Genomic DNA, 22,706 nt, shown 5'->3' on the forward strand with positions numbered 1-22,706 from the left:
ACTGCTTATAGTTGCCCAAAATGAGAAAAAGATATTGTAGTAAACATGATTTATTGAACTGGGATATTTTTTTTTGCAAATAATGAAATTTACTCAGAGATCTCTTTAAACTCACAAGTATTCTGTTATAAGAATGAGAAATATAAGTCTGGCCTGCCCGAGCCTGCCAACAGGTCCTGGAACTTTAATCCAGTTCTCACTTAATTGGAAGATGTTGTGGTGTATCTTTCAGGAAGAGTTGAGTCTGCAAATCAAGATTTGTCCGATCTCTTCCCCTCGCACCATTTTATTGAGTTCAAGTAACTGATTGTACCTTTAAACCCGTCTAGACTTTTCCAGTGGGAATCAGTCTGGGGGACTGCGATGAGAGGATTGGGTGAAACCTGAGCAGGAAATTCATTACAGCAGCAGAGCAGACATACTCTGCAGCACGCAGAAGCAATACCTCTTCTGTTTCTTTGCTTCTAACCGTCTTTCTACTCAGGCTGTAGATGTGGTAAGCTGGTCCTTGAATGGCTCTCGAAAGACATATAGTCCTAGAGTATAGTCTGACTCTAACAGCGATACCATAATAAATGCCTGGTAGCCACGCCCCTCTTCCTCTATTTAAACCAAGCTGTGAGTGTTGATTGTATGAAGTGTTCCTAAGTTAGTTTGTTATTGCTTACGGTTATTGTGTTGTTCAAAATAATCATCTTGTTTGTTTATTAGTGACACTGTTCGATATGTTTAGTTTGGTTTCACTATTGCTTCTAGTATTCTATTTTTTTCTCAGAAAATTTGATTTTCCTGTTTGTTGTGTTCTTTCCTGTTGTTGTAACCAATTTAAAACCATTTTTTTGGTCATTTGCCAATTTCTACCCACTAGCTACCAAACAGCTTCTCTGAGATGAAAACATGAAACTAGCCACTACAAGGAAACTACTTTTTTGAGCTCACAGATGCCCATGATTTGTAAGTGTCAGTTGATTGACAGGGGAGACAGTAATATCATCCCTCCTACCTACCTAGGACAGCATGGTAAATTTTATTCTCCTGGACTTGGAAGGCTGTTTCAAACTCGCCATCTTCCAAATAGCAGGGTGAAGTGCACTGACCTGTACTTTTGGTTTCAAATTGTAGAATGTGTGTGTGTGTGTGTGTGTGTGTGTGTGTGTGTGTGTGAGAGAGAGAGAGAGAGAGAGAGAGAGAGAGAGAGAGAGAGAGAGAGAGAGAGAGAGAAATGCAGACTCTTCAATATACACTGCATGGCGTGTAAAACTTGTGAAAATAAAGTGTTTGTTTTATGCTACTCTCTTGGCAATGGCTTTAAAATACAACCTCCACTACACATTTATTTATAAGTCAATTATCAGGACACTAAAGTGCAAGAAACCAAACCAGCACCAATAAGCCAATCTATTAAAACTAAATGCTTGTCCACAGCACTGTGTGAATAAGGATGATTGAGGATACAGTAAGCTTTTGACTTGTACACTGCATTTAATTTGAAACCAATTATCCACTGATGTTAGGGTCACTGTATTTTTTTCACATTTCAGACAACAACCCCCTCTACCTAACATGTATACATCTTAGAAACCCCATATAACCAAAGATAGATAACAATACAAAAACATATAAGATGTTTCTTAAAAATATCTATATTTTTATATCACAACTAAAGATCTTCGTTAAGAATGAGTGAGAGTGGGTGAGTAGCACATTCTCAAACCTTCCACATGAATGTTTGTGCCTTACTCGCAGTGTGCAAAACTGTCTCACAGTTAATGAATTAACAAGTACTTTGTGCTTCTCTACACTGTTATTAGCTTGTTATCACTAAATTAGCCTGTCATGAGGAGAAAATAAATATATCTTAACTAAGATAATCAGAGAAACAGAAAATGCTATGCAGAGAACAATCAGAGGTCTGCCCAGATAAGGCTGATTATTTATCATAAAAAACATGAACGTACATACAGATGAGTTAAAGAAGTCTTACACACTCAACCCTCAACCTCTTTCCTCTGCTATATTATGTCCTATTTATTACTCTCTGTATACTGTCTCACACTTCAGTTCAGCTGCGAAATGAAACATGTCATAACATCTGATGCTCCTCCCATACAGTCATCCTTGCCTCTCTCTCTCTCTCTCTCTCTCTCTCTCTCTCTTTCTGTGTGTCTCTCTGTCTTTCTCTCTCTGTCTGGCAGTCTCTCTTTTGTTTGCTTTTGTTATGTCCTTCTCTCTCTCATTCTCTTTGATTCACTCTCTGTCTCTCATTCTGTCTCTCATTCTGTCTCCTTATCTCATTTAGTTCTCTCATTTTGTCTCTCTCATTTTCTCTCACTTGTCATTTTCTCCTTTTCTCTTAGTCTCTCTCTTGTTCTCTCACACTCTCTCTATTGTTCTCTCTTGCTTGTTATCTTACTCTTTTTCTCTTATTCTCTCACTCTCATTCTCTCACTATTGTTCTCTCTCTCTCTCTCTCTCTCTCTCTCTCTCTCTCTCTCTCTCTCTCTCTCTCTCTCTCTCTCTCTCTCTTTCTCTCTCTCTGATGAACAGTGATTTTTCACATGAGGTGCCACAGTGAGAACCTGACATATTGCTAAAAGGTAACAAAAAAGGAATGTGAGAGAGAGAATGCATACTGTAGGTAAAATGCATGTAATAACAATAAATAAGCATCATCATGATAATATCAGTGATAACATCCAGATGTTCAGCTGCATATAATCATTACAGCCATTATAACTGTGAAAAAGTGATGGAGATGGTCAGGAAGGACCATAGCGAGTGTGAACTTGTCATCCACACTATGTTAGTTTAAACAATGAGGACATGGAGGTTTGTGTGTGCATGTACAAACTTGATCAGTCCCTAAAAATAATCCAATCTGATTTACTAACAGGATCTCTTGAGCCCAGCAGCACATATTGATTCCACCTTTATAAATATGCAAATTGTGGTGTTTCTACTTAAAATGTGAAAAGTACAGCCCTATGCAAATAAGCTCATTTAGCTCCTGCAGTGTGTACTGTAACCTGAAATCACTCTGGGAGTGGCAGGTGCTTGTGCCAATTAATAGAGCCAAGGGCAGGTAGTAAATTATTAAAACTTGTTTCTGCAAATTGAAGAAAGAAATCATGTTTTATTAATCTTTCTCCAAAATGATGACTCTCACAGTTGTGTCTTTTTTTGATACTCTATTGGCAATGACTTTAAAATACACACTCAACTCCATACTTATTGATAAGACAGTTTGGGTGAAGGCTAGCATGTGCTTCTTTGAGACACATGAAACTATCCACCACATTCTTGAGCTCACAAGCCCTTGATTGGTTAGTGTCACTTGATAGACAGGAAAGAGAGTAATATCATTCCGTCTACACAGACAGCATCACAAACTTTACTCTCCTGGACTCTTGGTCACAGGAGGCTGTGTCAAACTCACCATCTCCCAAATAACAGGGTGAAGTGCACTGGCCCATACTTTTGGTTTTTCTCAGAGTGTTCACTTTGGGAGAAATTGTGGAGAATTTGTGTGTGTGTGTGTGTTTGTGCGTGTTGTGTAAAATGCAGACTTAACTATACACAGCATGGCTTGTGAAAACAGAGTGTTTGTTTTTTGCTACTCTCTTCACAATGGATTTTAAATACGCCCTCCACTCCACATTTATTTATAAGTCAATTATCAAGAAACCAAATCAGCACCAATAAAATTGTTGTCCTAACAATTATGATGCAAACAAATGTAGTGATACAAACAAATCGTGGTACTATGAAAGCTCTATTCATGTTTGATGAGAATCAAAGAGAGTTAAAAGTGTGCTATAATGATGTTACACATCTTTACACGTGATGTTACGCATCTTGACCCAAATTTGCAGAAAATCTGTGGAAATTTTGCAAAAATGCATACTCCTCTAAATATCTTAGATTTCGCTTGATTTTCAATGATCAGCCGTTGCTCACACAGGAAATCCTGGAGGGACTGCTTAGTAGTTCAATGCCTGTAAGTAAAATTGACTTCTTACTCAGTCAAAAGGAGATTAAGAAAATGAAAAGGTTTTCCTTGCCTGTGATGGTTTCAAGATACTCTTCTGATGTAAGAAGCCGGCTTTGGTTACTATCCTGAGAGGGAATGTCTGAGCTTTTGTGGTTAAATGCCTCAGTCTAATACAACACATTAAATAAAAGCCGGACTGTAAAGTTTGACTGCGGTGCTGTTAACCCCACTATGTCCCAGAGCCCACAGGTAAGCCTCTCACTGCAGAGAGCAAAATCTTTTCTGTATTGATCTGCACACGTACTGAAGATTCAGCTCTACTTTCATTGCTGCCTTGCTACTTCATGGATTTTAATAAGAAATGTTTACATAATTCATGTCTTATTTCTGCATAATTAATTTTTATTTGCTCGAATACAAGCCTAAAAAATAAAGAGAAAATGCTTTACACATGTAACTAATTCTTCTGGAGTCTTCAGGGGCTTTCAGCATTAGGCTCAGGCATTTGTCAAACACACTGTTCTGTAGAGACTATAGAGATGAGTTGCAGTTTTTGCCATCAGTCTTGCAGGCAGTTAGTCTAAAAGGACTATACATCATTAATACATACTATTATATAATATGTAAGTATTATCATATAAACATATGATAGCAATTATTTGGGGTAATCGGTAAAGGTGTAGATTCACAGATCTTCCCATTTCCACACAGAATCCTGTTGACTACTCCGGTTTTCTCTGATCTCCCAAAATCATGGTAGTAATTGAATTAAGTACAATAAATGTGTGTGGGTGTGTGTGTGTGTGTGTGTGTGTGTGTGTGTGCTATGGCCTGGTACTTTCATTCACAACATTATTAACCACATACCAGCTTGCCACTAACATATTGTGTGTTGCTAGTGATCAGGAAGACCAAGTGCAGATATAGAACAGACAACATGCTATTGATCCTGCTGTAGACCAAATAATCCTTTAAAAATAGACAAAAATCAACTCAGTGGAACCTTTAGATTTATCAAAAGGGAGGCAAAGTGTAGTTGGAAGGACCACCAGTACTAGTACTAGATACAAACCCGATGAAAGGAAATCTTAGATGAGGCTGAGTTTGCAGCTGATATGCCAAGCTGAGCAATTTTGATGTACATGACAAATGCCACAAGACTGCCTTTGAGCTTGGGAAGGAGATGTGGATACTAAGGAGGACCTGGAGGAAGGCAGAAGACCAAGAAAAGGAAACCCTGAAGATACAACAGAAACCTTATCTGGAATAGTCTGTCATCCCTGAGAAGGACAGAGAGGGTCTAAAAGTGCAGAAGCAAAACAGAGATTTTTCAGAATCTCCTTCAACTGTTTATGGTACCTTTTGGAGAAGAAGGGAAGGGGAAGAACCTGCTATGCAGCTGTTGTCAGAACTGGTAGATTGATGAGAACTGAGCAAGGTCAAGACAGTAGTCGAAAGAAAAATATCTGGGTACCATAAATGTTAAAAAAAAAACTGCTTGAAGTTGCTGAAGCTATGATGAGAGCTGCCTAGAACAATCAAGTCATGGCATAGAGCTCTGACCACATTCATGCATAAGAAGCAAGAATCTATCAACCAGATCAGAGTCAATACTCTGCAGAACATGTAAGGGAAATCAGCTAGTCTGTGCTGGAAAATAATTGGTGGACATTCAAAATTAAATTGAAAATGCAGAGACGTCAAACTCTTTTGTAAATACCCACACAACATTTCTAAAGTAATCTAAGAATTTTTGAGGTAAAGATAAAGCTGGCTAAGGAAGCAGTTTAGATGAGATTAGAAGAAAAATAAAATGTGGCAAAAGGTGTCCTAGGGACATCTGTGGGGAAAGCAGGGATATGTCCTGTTCACTGCTCCACAATCAGATGTTCTGGGATTAATATAGTGAAACGTTGATGGGTGTAACTCTTGGCTGACGACCTTGCAGCTGGCCTAATGGTACCATCAAAGATAAATGAGACAGGATGCCCTGCAGGTATCTCACCTACCTGTCTTGGGTTAAAGTAGTACTCTGTTTGGTAATCTGGGCAAAAAATGTCTGGTATGATGCTGTGGTGAAATTCTGGAAAACAGCCAAAAAGACAAAAAGCTGGGTTTTGACCAAAATGGTATTTCTCTGTCTATGACATACTGTGACACCTAAACTACAAGAAATCATAAACACATTTCCCCAAAACAACTGTGAAAATGGGTTGTTAAAGTAAGTCTTTATTCTTGGCTGAGAACAAACAGAACTGCTGAAGAGGTGCTGGTGAAGCATGTGTTTGTTCCACTCTCCTGGGTTGGTGTCTGTCATGTGATGGAGAGTTAGCTAGTAGTTGGTAAGAACAAACTGTGGACTGTGGAAAAAAATGAAGAGAAAATACTTGGTATACTTTGCAAGTTATACTTGGTGGCATACCACAATTTACCTTATAGACAAGATCTAGTTATATCCATTATAAATCAACACTACATCATCGTCTACAGTATTTAAAAGTCAGAGCATAAATGTTACAATCCTCAATGTGTATTTCATCAATTGCTGATTTCTAATCTCCATTAGGTAATCTCTTCATTCTTACATATAAGCCTTATAAAAACATACAGGGCTCACTAACAGACATCCATTCTACCATCTCAACTGAACATTTTCATGTTGAGACATACTGTAGACACAGTGAGGACCTAAAGAGAACTAGGTCAACTCTGACAACAGGCAGGTTCAATAGTGACAGAGACAGAGGAAAGACAGAGAGAGAAATACAAACAAAAACAGAACACAGAAGACAAGTTTTGGCAAAGACAGACAAACATACATTGTCTAGAGAGACAGAGCACCAGCAGGCCACTTCTAACACATTTCCACTGAGAATGACCGAGTATTATAAACACTGAGACAAACAGACACAGTCTAAACAAAGAGCGGCAGATGTAAGCAAAGGGTTATGAGGACAGCCCTGCTGAGGGCAAGGCATAAATTGACGTGACGTGTGGTTTGGAATTCTGCTCGTGCCTGCTGGCTTTGGCCTGCTGCCTGCAGCTCAGAGAGAATCTCCTCATCAACTTTTGTAATGACCCCACAGACACACACCGCTGCTTTCCAACACCTGCAACACACACATCACATTCTCCTACTCCAGCTTCTCTATCCGTGGAAGTGTATGTGTCTGTGTGTCTGTACTGAGAGTAGTGGGCATAGTGTAGGTTCCCATTTGGTGATTTTAAAAATACATTTCCAAAAAGCCGAACAATTCCTTTTGGAGATGATTCGTGTATTCTATCCTGAGTAGAGCAATAGAAAAAAATTCACTCTTTCACTGTGCGATTGCGATCCCGACAACACCACTGACATCCATGGCTAGAAGCCAAGGGAGCAAAATTTACCATTCTCTCCAGGTGGTAGAGCAGATGAAGGCTGATGGTGCTTTCCTACGAGTGTGTTATGGCAGCAGTTCAGAAAAATACGGAGGCTGTTTATACGCGCCTTGGAGGAAGCATGTGTTTGTCCCACTCTCCTGAGTTGTCTGTCATATGATTGAGAATTAGCTAGTGGGAGAGAGTTGGTAAGAGCAAACTGGTGAAAAAATGAGGGGGAAATACTTGCTATACTTGGAAAGTTATACTTGGTGACATGACACAATTTACCTTACAGACAAGATATGTTTATATCCATATTATAAAACTAAATACTGTTTACAGTACTTAAAAATCAGAGCAGAAATGTTGCAATAAACTGCTTAAATAAACTGCTCTGTCTGCAGTTATAGTACCTGTTGAGTTTTGAATTATCTTTGAGATCCTGTACTTAGATATTATGCCATCAATACACTAATAATAATGGGCTTAATCATGCATGTAGTATATTATTATTGACTATTCTGTTACACAATACAGCAACTGGACTAACATGAAGTGTTTATTTATAGACATCTATTTGTCTTAAAATATTATTAGTAGTGTAATTATAATTTTTTTTTTCTCCTTTGACTGCTCCCAGATCGGGGCGGTACAGTGGTTCACATGGTCCGCATATTAGATTTGGCACAGGTTTTATGCCGGATGCCCTTCCTGACACAACCCTCCTACTTTTATCAGGGCACGGGACCGGCACTGAGAGTTAATTCTTCAGTGGCTGGGTTACCGCCCTGATCGGGAATCGAACCCAGGCCGTATGATCCTGACACTGGACCATAGGGTCATTATGAGTAGTGTAAATTATAATAATAATAAAAAATAGCTTTGAATTTTACAAACCTCTAAATGTTCTCAAATGTTCACATGTTCTTGCATATACTTAAGACATTTAGTTTGAATCAAAGCTGCTTTAAATGTTATTTATATTAGCCTAGAATATGTCTGTTGCTTCCCCCTCAACAAGAAGTATTAGCGCTATAGATGATTAGGTCCACAGACAAACCTCAATGTTTCCTTTTAAGTTGCTGTGGGGTCTGTTAACCCATCAGATATTTAGTCAATAACTAATCATCAACACTGATTGGTTAGCCTTGGAAAGCATGTTATTTTCCACATAGTAGACTCTCTGACTTTTCACTTTTTCTATTGAATTTAACAGCTGGAAAGGCTGTGTGAGGTCCAGACCCAAGTGTGTATTTTACTGAGGGAGGCAAAGCTGTCAGTAAGAAATCAGTGCCTCACAACCACACCCCAACACCTGGGGATACACATCCCAAAAATGTTAAAGCCTCCCTAACTCAGTCTGAGAGTCTCAGTTACTTTGTGTCAAAATAAATCTGTAGTTAATATAATATTATACCAGTTTGTAGTAACATTTTAAAGCTTTAAGTCCTTGACCAGCTTATTTTGCTAATTCACTCACTCCAAATTTCAAGTGCACATCCTCTTCAATCTTCTAATAAACCTGCTACTGACTTCATGCAGTGCATTTGTTCTGATCTGATCGTACTCAGCTTAGATGTGATTGGTTAGGACACCTATCAATTAGTCTAAATCAACAAAAACCTGAACTTCTTATTCATCTTTATAAAAAGAATAAAAATAAAAAAAGAGAGAGAGAGACAGAGACAAAGAGAGAGAGAGAGAGAGAGAGAGGGAGAGAGAGAGAGAGAGAGAGAGAGAGAGAGAGAGAGAGATTGTCATTCACATGCTCAATTCACAGCATCTGCGATGTGTCCACAATTCACTCGTCCACAAGTCTGTTAATACCCATGGTTTAAGTAATTCAAAACTTACACTACATATTAATGTATGTGGAAAATGTGAGAACAGTGCAGTGAAAATACTTTAAAAGACAAAAGACTTCCATTTTCCCTTCCAGTGATGAGCTCTATTTATCCATTTTGCATATGCATACAAGTTTCCATCTCTAAAGGATCATCTCAGAGCTATAAAAAGCCTGGTGCACAATTCCAAACACAGCACAAGCCCACAGCACATCTAATGTACTAACACTCGTATCTCTTCCCGTTACAATATCACAATGTTCAGTCTTTTAATTTTTGTAGTTCAACACAATAAAGATATGATCGATTATTCTTTAATCTTTATGTCTATAATAAACCAGCCATTGGCATGATGAGTGTCACTATTTATCATGCTAATAAAGCATGATAAAATCAAATAACGAAACTGAAGAGAGTGTGAAAGAGAATGATGTCTGGAGCACTAACAGAGGCTCAGAACATTTAATGCACCACCGATATTCAGTAACTATAGCAGCCAAACTGTTAAAAAATGTCCAATGCATGCAATTCAGTGTTATGTAAACTGGAATGTTTTTTTTTAATTAAACCCACATTAGAAAGTCCACATTGTGGACATATCAAAACAGTCTATTGAATATAGGTGTGGCACACTGACAGCCTTATTACTTTTATTATTACCTTGTCTCTCTCACACACACACACACACACACACACACACACACACACACACACACACACACACACACACACACACACAAACACACACCGATGCTGCAAATCATAATTCTATATAATTTGTACCAATATTGTGACCTGAGAGAGAATGTCATTTAGAAGAAGGATGACTCGATATGCTATATCGTCTCTCAGACAATCACTGAGGCTCATAAGTCCTCTCCATCCCCCTGTTAATAATTCAGAACCAAACTACCAGTAAATCTCTCCCTCTATCTGTCATACACGTGCACGGGATTGAATTAGCTCTTCTGGTCGAGCACTAACACAGCCTGGGAGATCCCTTGTGAGTGGCAAGAGGTTCAGTTCTGCTCAGTCAGGCCCTCAGACATTTGACAAAGCTGAGGATGGGTTTTATCTCTGATTTTATTGTCGCAGCTCAGCACGAATTACTCTTGACTCTTCTTTTTTGTCTCTGTCTCCATCCTTTTGCTTCCTGCAGTATGCTGGGTATCTGCAGGAATGATTAAGGTGAATAAATTACTCACGACTTTTGCACTTGTTTAAATAAAAGCATTTCTTTTGTAATCTATTATAATTCTTTAATGTGAATTCAGTGCACATTTTGAATGTGAATTGGGTTCACGTGCATAATATGAAACCCAATTCAAAGTAACCCACAAGAAAATTGTCTGTTTGTTCGACTGCAAGAGTAAATTCATTCAAATCTTTAGTCAGCCTTAGAATTGCTGGCAGATGCAGGTTTTAACCACTTAATATAAGTCCCAGCTTATGACAAATTATAAATGACATTATTTAAATTACTCAGTAACTAAAGTATACAAAAACTAAGAGGAAAGTTTTGTTTTCAAGAGCATGAGAGATGTCTTATTATGGATAAGGTGTTATCTAGTGAGAGACCAATGGATGGATTTACATTTCGCATATCAACATGTAGGGGGAACACGGTGGCTTAGTGGTTAGCATGTTTGCCTCACACCTCCAGGGTTGGGGGTTCGATTCCTGCCTCCGCCTTGTGTGTGTGGAGTTTGCATGTTCTCCCCATGCCTTGGGGGTTTCCTACGGGTACTCCGGTTTCCTCCCCCGGTCCAAAGACATGCATGGTAGGTTGATTGGCATCTCTGGAAAATTGTCCGTAGTGTGTGATTGCGTGAGTGAATGAGAGTGTGTGTGTGTGTGTGCCTTGTGATGGGTTGGCACTCCATCCAGGGTGTATCCTGCCTTAATGCCCAATGACGCCTGAGATAGGCACAGGCTCCCCATGACCCGAGAAGTTCGGATAAAGCGGTAGAAAATGAATGAATGAATATCAACATGTAGCAAGCAGGTAGGTTAAACTCACTCAGAATATAACACACTCTCTTTCACTTTATGTGAGGAAATCTGTCTAACCCAGAATGTGTGTGCCCAGCCATCCAACACTAAACAACCCCATGTTCACACTTACCAAGTTCCTGATGTTGCTCCAGGGTTGTTTCTTGTACGGAAAATGTGAAGCAAATGCAGCTCATTTTTGATCTCATGAGATTATTAGCACGATTTCAAATCAGCAAGGCTGATGTGCTTGATATGCCATAACAATAAAGCCTTAGGAGTATGTACAAAGGATCACCTGGCATGATATGGAAGTTAACAAAAATATTCAAATACGTATTTCTTATGTACATGTAACATTAATTAAATAAAAGCATCTATTTTTTCCACAGGAATCCACGGCATTTTTCTTGATGTTATACAGTACATCATATGAGATTAGAATGTTGTAATGTACTGTACTGAATCCCCCCCAAAAAATAACAAAGATATTAAATCCCTATCCCATAATTTTTAAGAGTGTCATTATCATTTTAAAGGCAACTCTCACTTTTAGCAAGTTAAAAAAAAAGATTCTCCGACTGAGGTACTGCCAATTACTGTATATGCTCACACACAGTCTGCACACTTCACACCAGCAAGGGCGATTTCCTCCAGCAGTTTATACCTTTTCCAAACTGGATCACGGGGGGAAACTTTCATGCCACAGAAAGGTAGATTACGGTATGAAGACAAACAGTGAGGAAAGCAGGAGCTAATGATTTTTTCCCAGGAGAAAGCTGACCCAGAAGCCACTATAGACACACAAGTTCAGGCTTCTAATACTTAGCAAATAATGACCCAGAGAGATGACAGAAAATCAGTCGAGGGGTTGGAGAGCTGTGTCTGCTATGTCAGGGGGAGCAGTGCTAAAAATTTGCAATTTATTATTTAGCAGAATGGGTACAGACAAAGGACAAAAGAGAGACGAGTACAGTTTGGGCTATAATTTTCCATAACTCATCAGTTAAAGAGTAGGTGTGGTAGAACATGGAAATCACTGAACCTCCACCTTGCTTAAAGTAGTGTAAAATTACATTGCTGTCATTTTACACTATTCCCACTTCTTCTTCTTCTTTTCTTTTTTTTACATTAGTCCAGTATTATCTATGATTTGTGGATCTTTATATTTTTTACCCCTTGTGGGCATGAGGATAACATTATAATTAAAACCTCTGATTATATATTTTTTTAGAATAGAAAATGCCAAATCTGTACGCATTAAAGTTTGGCACCACTTTGTGTTTCTCCTCTTTGGAAAATTCGAGCCTTTTGCTACCGAGCTTGCGTCGATAATATCCATTTCAGCATAATCTAATACCCGACTGTCTGTGGCACATGGGTCTTTCTCTCTGTCCCCTGGCACCACATCTAGGCTGGCAGTACTGCCTGACCAAACAGCACACACAGAGTCAACCCATGCTGGAGAATACTGCTCACTGCTTCCATCTGTCTTCTAAGTATCACATAAGAACTACAACAAGGACACAATGTTAACTGCAACGTGGAACATCGTGTGCAAGTGAAATAGCCTGTTTGTAATCCAGTATGGAATTTGTTCAAATCTGCAGTTAAATCTGTGGTCCTGGAATAACATCTGTACTGATTAAGAACTTAAAGTGTAGACCGCACTGCTATAGTGACTTTATTCTGAGCATAACTTCTGTACATGTTCATTCAGCACTGTAGATGTTAATTTGTTTTAAAATGACAGCCATTCACTGCTGTAGGATTTCAACATGTTTTGCTGTGCAGGCATGATTTGACAGCAGAAATGCCTTGAAAGCAGCAATGCAGCTGAGTATGTCTGTTATTACTTCCCACACTGACTAATAACTAACACGATGCTCTCAGCTGTGCTGTCAGCCATATTCCTGCTCTGTAGGTTTCCTCTGTGTAAAATCATGTAATACATATATGATTGGATGACATAGTCTATTGACATCATTTATTGCTATCCAGCACAAATGGTTTTGTGACACTGATATTGTGGAATGAGCAAAGAAAAGTGGTTATTATGTATGAGACATTTTGTGCTGCTTAGACTAGTTATGGACTTACTCCGAGTTGGCAGACTATTCTGCCAGCTGTTCAGTCTAATTTTACTGTTTAAAAAGCAGCCAAAGTAGTCACTCAGAAGCAAGATGTCAGAATACAATGCAACACAAAGGTGCGAGATTGCGGACGGTGATGCTACTGATGTTTAAGGCTTCGGCGTATGTCAGCGCGCGAGCCCTTACCTCCACATCTGGCCCAGCTGCAGGATGTGCACGAGGGACTGGAAGGTCCACATGCAGGCTCGGCAGCACCTGAGCGTGCGGCTCCGCGAGTGCACCACAACCGCCGCATCCTCTTCCGTCTCCACCGTGTAGTCGTAAACGAACCAACGGAAGCTGAGCACCTGCACCACGGCTGATGGCAGCGCGGCGAAAAGCAGCGTGAGCGCGAACCACCAGTAGTCACGGCGCGCGTAGTAATCAGCCGAGAGCCACACGTCCGTGGCGCCATCGCAGAAGAAAACGAGCAGCGCGCAAAGCACCCAGCAGCAGTCGAGCAGCGCTTGCCGCCGGGGTTGGTCTGGGCGCTCCTCCGGTCCCGCGAGGACACAACGCGCCTCCGGGTCCTTATCGCGCGCGCACGCGGAAGCCGAGGTTACGGTGGATGCGGCTGGTCCGTCCGATTTGGCGGCCATGTTTGTTTGTGCGAAGAGAAGGAGGGGGTGAGGAGAAGGGAGAAGTAGAGGCGAGGGAAGGCTGGTGTGTGCGCGTGTGTCCGTGTGTGGGAGCGCATGATGGGTAGTGTGTGTGTGTGTGTGTGTGTGTGTGTGTGTGTGTGTGTGTGTGTGTGTGTGTGTGTGTGTGTGTGTGTGTGTGTGTGTGAGAGAGAAAGAGAAAGATAGAGAGAGCGAGAAAGAGAGATAGACAGAGAGAGAGAGGGAAAGAGAGATAGAGAGAGAAAGAGAGATAGAGAGAGAAAGAGAGATAGAGAGAGAGAAAGATAGAGAGAGATAAAGAGAAAGATAGCGAGAAAAGAGAGAGAGAGAGAGAGAGAGAGAGAGAGAGAGAGAGAGAGAGAGAGCATCATGAAATCAGTAGCAATACTCAAAAATGTCAGGATAGTAGGATAGTTGGAATTAATAGAACGTGGCAATTCACTAAGAAGTCTTCATGACATGACAGGGCATGACATCTTTCTTTCTTTCTTTCTTTCTTTCTTTCTTTCTTTCTTTCTTCCTCACAATATTGGCTTATATTAAACAATTAGTGGTTCAGCTAATAACAACTGAAGATCATCTTTCATTGTTATCACAATATCATCTTCATTATCAATAGAAAGCATGTTAGTGTGGTCAGGCTCAAATCCCAGGAGACACACTCACTCACTCACTCACACTTACTGTAGTACCTGGGCGAAAGGCACAGAGACACCTGGAGAACATGCACTGAAACACCACTGTAACCTGAGTTCAGGATCAAACCAGGGACCCTAGAGCTGTAAGGTGGCCACCTTGCTGCACAGGAACATAATCCATAATATACCTGTACATGATTAATACAGTACATGATTAAATAGGGCTGTAACTGCTGATTAAAGATTTTGCCCTTAATTTTAAATCTATGATTGCCTTCCAAGTAATAACCCATCATTTATATAGATTTAATATATATTAAATCTCTAGCTTAATAATTGAAGTTCTGATAGATTAATCATTTATTGTGTAGCAGCATGTTGAGCGAACATGGTCACGTCGTCACATTTACCTTGATCACATATTATTACTATTCCTCCGGAATACACCACCAGTTGATATTAATTGCTTTAATCTACATTTAAGTTGTATAAATAAGACATGAGATGTAAAAATGAGATGTAGGGCTATGAATATCATACCTATGTTTAGGATAATTACTGACAAGCTACATTTGTTCGCACCTCCAGGGATGTGGAGTTTGCATGTTCTCTCTGTGATGCAGGGGTTTCCTTTGATTACTCCTGCTTCCTCTCCCACTCCAAAGACATGTGCCATAGGTGGATTGGCATCTTTATGTTTCCTGTAATGTGTTATTGTGTGTGTGAGCATGCCCTGAGATGGGTTGGCACCCATATTCTCTAGTCTCTTCACATCCCTGTGTAGGATAAGCAATAAAGAAAATGGATGGACTGACAGACTATTCAGAAATCTAACCATTCTGGTAGAAATCTAGCTTTTACCTTAATTATGTCAATTTGATATTGAATTAAACGCCTTAATCTTCCACAAATGGGAAAACCTTTTTATATTGGCAAATTGTAAAGAATGATCTCTCATTATTTGCTAAAATGTACTCATGGCACTTAAACATGGTTAAGTTTATAGTATTTTCCATTCATTAGCAGACATAACTATCAATAACAATATAGTCAATATCTGACATTCACTATGTGAGAAAAGCACAGTTAGCTAGCAAGGCTTTAGACATCTTTATGTAGGTTGACTGTGTTTACCATTGCTATTGTTAAACTTTTGCAACATGATATTTTATTAAAGTTACACACAATACTGCAGGTATATTTATAGGCAAACCTTCTAAATCTGGTGCCAATGTAAATCACTTTCAATACAATACTGTTATATCTGTCTCACAGCTCCATTGTTTGGAGTTTGATTCGCACATTTGCTATGTGTGTGTGTGTGTGTGTGTGTGTGTGTGTGTGTGTGTGTGTGTGTGTGTGTGTGTGTGTGTGTGTGTGTGTGTGTGTGTGTGTGGAGTTTCTTGTTCTGCTTCCTCCTTGTACACAAGTTTCTTTCCAAAGTCTAAAGACATGCTTTGTGGTCTGATTGCCTGTAGTGTGTGAATGGATGTATGAGACTGTATGTGATTGTGTCCTGTATATAGTCCAGAGCATCCCGCGTCTTGTGCCCTTAGTCCCCTGGGATAGAATGCAGGCTCCCTGTTTCATTCTATCCTTTTATGTTAAAAACTTAAAAAGTTCTTCTTTTGTTTCTTTTTCTTCTTTATACTAATATTAATATTAACATTAATATTAATGTTAATATAAAATAAATAAATAATTTAATCTTTAAATATATGGAATATAAAATCTGCTTTAACTCCAGATTAAATCAATCTCAGTATCTACTTACGTTACAAGTTTGAAAAATGTGAAATTGGCCTAATGATCCTTATTTCCATTAAGTCTATTAGGATCGCTGCTTACTCACAGAACTGGCAAGACAGTTGCTGGGTAAGCTTTTTAACATCCAACACACATAAATCCTGCTAAATTCAGTGAAGTCTTTGTCTGATTTACTATAAACCTGCACAAATAGCAAATGGCATCCACTGCATTACTCCTTAATCACGTATATTCGGTTGCTGGCAAATCCCTGGCCTCATTTCGTCTTCTGCTTCATCCATTTTGTCCAGGTTTAACCTGAATTCAACCCTCACCATTTTGACTACAGTGCAGATTTCAGTATTGTCTGTCTAAATTTTATAATAAAGTGCCCATGTCTGGTCAGTTATACCAACACACACACACACACACACACACACACACACACACACACACACACACACACACACACACACACACACACACACACACACACACACACAGAGAAACTAATATACATCCAGCTCCATCTCACATCAAGAAATTGTAATAAGCTATAGTGATTTCTGTTCAAATGAAAAGCAACAGCTTTACAGTTCATGAATTTTCATTCAAGCTGGTCTGTATAAATTTTCCAACATAAGATTATGCTAAAATCTCAGAGGTAGGATGGAAGGCAGGTACAGTGGCAGTGTACTGTGGAGTATTACAGTAGTTGGTCCTGTACAACCAGCCCGATTGGTTATGCCAGTATAAGCATCTTAAAAATATGCAAGTTGTATAAATTCAACCAGACATAAAGGTAATGACCAAGAACATCATAAGATGAATATTAAAAGAAAAATCAGCACCCTGCCATTATATACTACATGAATATCCAAAGTCTGCACACCCTTAAATCAAGAAACCAAGTTAAATCAAGTTAAAACTTTTAAATGACAAAATTAAGGAGCCAGAAAGTTATTAAAAATTACCCTAGTTGCATATTGTTTCTTTGTTAAAGTACATGTTCATTTGATCATTCATGGTTTTATGTGTGTGTGTGTGTGTGTGTGTGTGTGTGTGTGTGTGTGTGTGTGTGTGTGTGTGTGTGTGTCTGTGTGTGTGTAAAAATATAGTCACCAATCACATCTTATATATTAGATCTTCTGTTCCTTCATTTTACACAACAAAGATCTTGGATCCTTGATTAAGAGCAGAATTTCTTTACTAAACATGTGACAATGTTTTCGATTATATCAGATTGTGTGACCTTGAACTTGTAGACAATTAAACAATTAAATCAATCCCATTGGATATGGTACGTGAAGTTCTGCTTGTCTACATTAATACAGCTAGATAACTAGATACATTTATAATAGAATTGTATTGCCTTGCTAACATGGCTGCTGAAGAAATGTTTTATGATTTGTCAGAAAGTGCTCTCAGAATGTTCCTAATGCATTCCAGATAATAAATATACATTAATTAATGAATCTCTTTTCATAGCTCAGACAGAATTTAGGGACATTGTTATTCATTTGAAATAGAGTTTACATTAAGCTAAATTGTGCACTCAACTATTTTTTTTATGGCCCGTCAGGGCTTAGAAAGCAGGCAAGCAAAGGAAAGATAGTCAAAAAAGACTCACGAGAGAGAGAGAGAGAGAGAGAGAGAGAGAGAGAGAGAGAGAGAGAGAGAGAGAGAGAGAGAGAGAGAGAGAGAGGGATGACAAAGTTGCAGGAGACAGATTAAATTCACTGATGAATTTAATGGACCATTAGTGGAACGAAGGAGAAGTTTTTATCAAATGAAGTATATTAACTTCAGGAAGGCATGGACACTCCTGTCAGCAATTCACTAGCTTCCCATATCGTAATGAAAACGATCTCCTGGCACACACACACACACACACACACACACACACACACACACACACACACACACACACACACACACACACACCCTTTGACCAGTCTTAGCTCGCTCAGCATACTGAGCTGTGTATATTGATGTTTCTTTTTATTGACGTTATTTTCTCATTCATTCACTAGATTATTATTGGTCCTGCTCTTCACCCTCACCGAGAAGACAGGACTGAAAAGATGGATACAGCACTATTATTTAGGCATAGTGTGGGAAGCTGTCCATGCTTCATGTCTGCCTTCTTTAATTAAAAGAAAAATCTTTTTTGGTGAGCAGAAGAGGAGGAGGATTAGGGCAGATAGATAGAGGAAAGACTACTCTGGTTTTAGGCAGTCTTTATTAATTCTCTGCTGCCCTAAGAGAAGCGTTTGAACTTGAAGCATTACCGTTTGAATGTGTATTAGGTCTATACTGTCTATGCCATGTAGGTGACTACCCAGGGTCATCATGTATAATTAGGGGAAAAATATATATAATAATATAAAAATCCTTAAGAAGCTCGCATGGATGCAATGTTTAATATGAAAGCAAATGGTTAAAGTACACACACAGACACACAAATTAAGATCAATGATCAATTGAATTTTCACTTTATAGAACTCTGAAAACTACAATTGATATCTATAGTTCACAGTAATAATACAGTAATAAAGTTTATGATTTTGGGCTTGTTACCATGATTATGGGAGATTATTACACCTGTAAACAACATGTTTCTGTTTTCTCAGGAATAAATTTGCTTGGCAAATAAAACCTATTCATTTAAAGTTAAAGATTTTCTGGTTGTGGATACTTTAATAAATATGTTTTGCTATGTTTTGGTGTAAACAGTTTTGTTATTACTGCAATTAATATGGTCATGGACCGGAGATTGTAAAATGTCAAAAAACATGTCAGGAAGTGAATTGTTCATGATATTAAAGCTTAGAAATGAAAGTTCACCCTCTGCATAGGACTATGAATTACTTGAATTTGAATTGTATAAAACTTATAAACTCGAGTTCATTATCCAAAACGTGTCATGCTAATTAAATACAGTTAAAGAGAAGAAATAAGTTCATAAAATTTTTCTTAATGGAAATTCACAATTTCACAGTGCCGAAGTGAATGAGTGTGTAAATGTGTGTGTATGGTGTTAAACCATTCATTCATTCATTCATTCATTCATTTTCTACTGCTTTATCTGAACTTCTCGGGTTACAGGAAGCCTGTGCCTATATCAGGCATCTTTGGGCATCAAGGCAGGATACACCCTGGACGGAGTGCCAACCCATCTCAGGGCACACACACTCTCACACTCACACACTATGGACAATTTTCCAAAGATACCAATCAACCTACCATGCATGTCTTTGGACCGGGGGAGGAAACCGGAGTACCCGGAGGAAACCCCCGAGGTACGGGGATAACATACAAACTCCACACACACAAGCCGAGGCGGGAATCGAACCCCCAACCCTGGAGGTGTGAGGCAAACGTGCTAACAACTAAGCCACCATGACCCCGGTGTTAAACCAGTTTAACACATATTTAATCAATAGTGTTATTGTTGAGTTTCTTTCTGTTTGCTACGGTTTTCTTGTTAACAGTGTCACCGCCTCTACATTTACATGTAACTCATGTGAAGTTTATTCATCTATCCATTTTGTTTTCTGCTTATCCTACACAGAGACATGAGGGAAAAGAGATTGACAAAAATCATGTGTAAAATGTGCAATGCCAACGTCAACATTTCAAAGAACACAACATATCTGAGAGCGCACACAACGCGGCACCATCCTGATGTACTGTACCGCTAACAGAACAACAGCAGCAAACAGCTAACATTAAAAGAGTGGATCGTCTTCAACTCACTCCACTACAAGCTCACATGTCAAGGTTACCACCAACCTCAACACGTGCAACAAAATTAACAGTCAATTCTTTATTTCATTTGCAAAGATATGCACCCTCTCAGCGTCGTAGAGAACGAAGGCTTTTGTTATATGTTGAAAAGTCTGGAGTCTCGCTACACCATACCATCCCGACAGCACATTACAGACATCGCCGAGCCCAACTTGTACAAGGAGGTAAAAATGAGCGTACAAAAATCTCTTAGTTCAGCTGAGAGAGTCGCGTTGACGTGTGGCGCTTGGACATCACAAGCCACTGAATCGGTCATAACAATAACAGCACATTATATAAAGATTGAGTGGTATTTGGTCATGTCTTTTGTTCAAATCACAATATTCTGACTTTTACATTATTAAATGTAAACCTTTAAAATATATATATATATATATATATATATATATATATATATATATATATATATATATATATATATATATATATATATATATATAGTCTTTTTTTTATAACAGCTTACATTTTATACCTAATTTTACTAAAGAATCCTGCAAGCATTTTTCCCCCCTTTATTTGTACTGCACAAAATTACTGGTTCAGTAATGTTAAATGTTTCAGGGACTGATTAATGCACTGTGCTCTGTTTAAATTATTTTTTGCTACAGTTTGCATATGGTGGTGTGTTCTCAATGACAGCTTTAATAATATAAGGAATATCCCAATATATCGCCTTGCTTACAGTATCACAGCAGACCGCAACATATTATAACCCCTGTATCGTGGTATGTACCATATCGCCAGATTTTTGCCAATACACAGCCCTAGTGCCATTACAGAAAAGAAATGCACATACTACGGGCAATATAGAGATGTCTTTGGTGGAAGTACCTGGAGGAAACTCTCGAATCACAGGGAGGACTTTACACACCCTTATCCCCGGAGGTAAGAGGATAAAATGCTAACCACTAAGCCACTTTACTGCTTCTGCAGTTGATACATTATATAATCAGGTTTCACAAAATGGAGGCAAAACATCCATTGAGCAGCAGTTGTGTGGATGGAAAATCTTGTTGATGAGAGATGTCCGAGAAGGTCAGGAGGATCAGGCTGGTTCATGCTAAAAGGAACGCTTTGGTGTACTCAATAACCACTCTTTATAGCCATGGTGAGCAGAAGAGCATCTCAGAATGCACAGCATGCCAACCATTGAAGATGCTTGCTTAAAATACAACAGCAGAAGACTATATCGGCTTCCACTCCTGTCAGCCAAGACCTGGAATCTGAGAGCATAGTGGACACATAATAACCCAACCTGGAGAAATTAAAACTGGAATAAGGCCAGGTGATGCTTTTTCCGTGAGAAGCTACAGTAATCGGCTAAATGCATGAATGAACAGGTGTACAGGAGTTCCTAATAAAATGGACAGTGAGTGTATAGATACAGTATGTGAAGACAGACAGTATGTGAAGAGCACACACAAACACAAATCTAAGTTTTGCATAAGGTCTGAAAGACACATATGTACATGCAAACCTGCACACCAATGTCACATACACACACAGTGAGCACTGAGTGACTGCTGCAGTGTTACACTCACCACAAAATCCCATCAAAGCACTGGAGCAGAAGGCTGTCGTCATTCTCAGCCAACCCCCAGAGAAGGGGAAGTGACACGGAGATGGAGAAAAGATACAAAAGAAATAGAGGAAAGGAAATGGAAATCATGAAGTCATGAAAGATGTGTCGCCATAAAAGAAACTCATCAGACATTACCTCAGGTACAAGTGTGTGTTTGAGTCTGTTAAGTGGTGTGTGTGTTAAGTGGTGATGCAATCACAAGGGTGATTAACACCCACTAGTGTGGCACTTATGCACTCTAGTCCTATCTAATACACCGATGATTCAGTGCTGAGGTAATGTTTAAGGTGTTAAACGAGTCCTCTCTCTCTCTCTCTTACACACACACACACACACACACACACACACACACACACACACACACACACACACACACACACACACACACACACACACAGAGAGAGAGAGACACACAAACAACCTTTCAAATGTGCTGCAGTACTGCCCCTGAGTGGTCAACACGAGTGTGTGCATCACCCCCCCCCCCTCCACACACACACACCCTCTTTCTCATTCTCTCTATATCTCTCAGGAGGAAGTGCTATGATTAGCTCTCTCCAGGAGTCGTCACCATCTGCCAAGGTCAAGAGCTCTTATCAGCCCTGCTGCAGCTGCCTGACCAACAAACCAACACACAACGCAACACGACACAACACCACACGAAAGAGGGAGATGGAGCGAAGTGGCAAAGAGGTAAGAGATGGAGTGATTATGGAGTGACAGCTGACACAGGCTGACTTACAGAGGGGGAAGAGGGAATATGAGAGAAGAAAGAAGTGGGGAAACAATGACGAGATCAAAGATTATAATAAAAACACAAAAGCCCATGAGAACCAGACACAAGGACATTGCTCAGGTTATTGAGTTTTAATCACAGAGTAACTGCTCAACTGTTCAAACCAATGAATGCTGTCTGTGTCACATCCCCTTACTGCTGACAACACCAACTAAGAGCTAGTAGTTTTTTTTTTTTTTTTACTACAATTGAGAA

The 22,706-nt window shown here is 39.3% G+C and overlaps 1 protein-coding gene across 4 annotated transcripts in view; it reads right to left on the reverse strand.

Annotated features, from left to right (window-relative positions):
- xkr7b (XK, Kell blood group complex subunit-related family, member 7b) overlaps positions 1-22,706 on the reverse strand; it is an 80,710-nt gene that overhangs the window by 48,740 nt on the left and 9,264 nt on the right. Inside the window, exons 1-3 of one of the 4 annotated variants that reach the window (XM_047807454.1) lie at positions 15,160-15,348; positions 14,632-14,765; positions 13,467-13,979 (exon numbers count right to left, since the gene is read on the reverse strand). In XM_047807454.1, the coding sequence (XP_047663410.1) occupies positions 13,467-13,918 (452 nt within the window). In that variant the 5' untranslated portion in view covers positions 13,919-13,979; positions 14,632-14,765; positions 15,160-15,348. Of the gene's footprint in view, positions 1-13,466; positions 13,980-14,623; positions 14,766-15,159; positions 15,349-22,706 lie in introns of those variants that run through there. The other 3 variants (XM_047807452.1, XM_047807453.1, XM_047807455.1) reach the window with 3 other exon arrangements.

Source organism: Tachysurus fulvidraco, chromosome 23 (assembly GCF_022655615.1).
Source record: "Tachysurus fulvidraco isolate hzauxx_2018 chromosome 23, HZAU_PFXX_2.0, whole genome shotgun sequence".
Classification (NCBI taxonomy): Eukaryota; Metazoa; Chordata; class Actinopteri; order Siluriformes; family Bagridae; genus Tachysurus; species Tachysurus fulvidraco.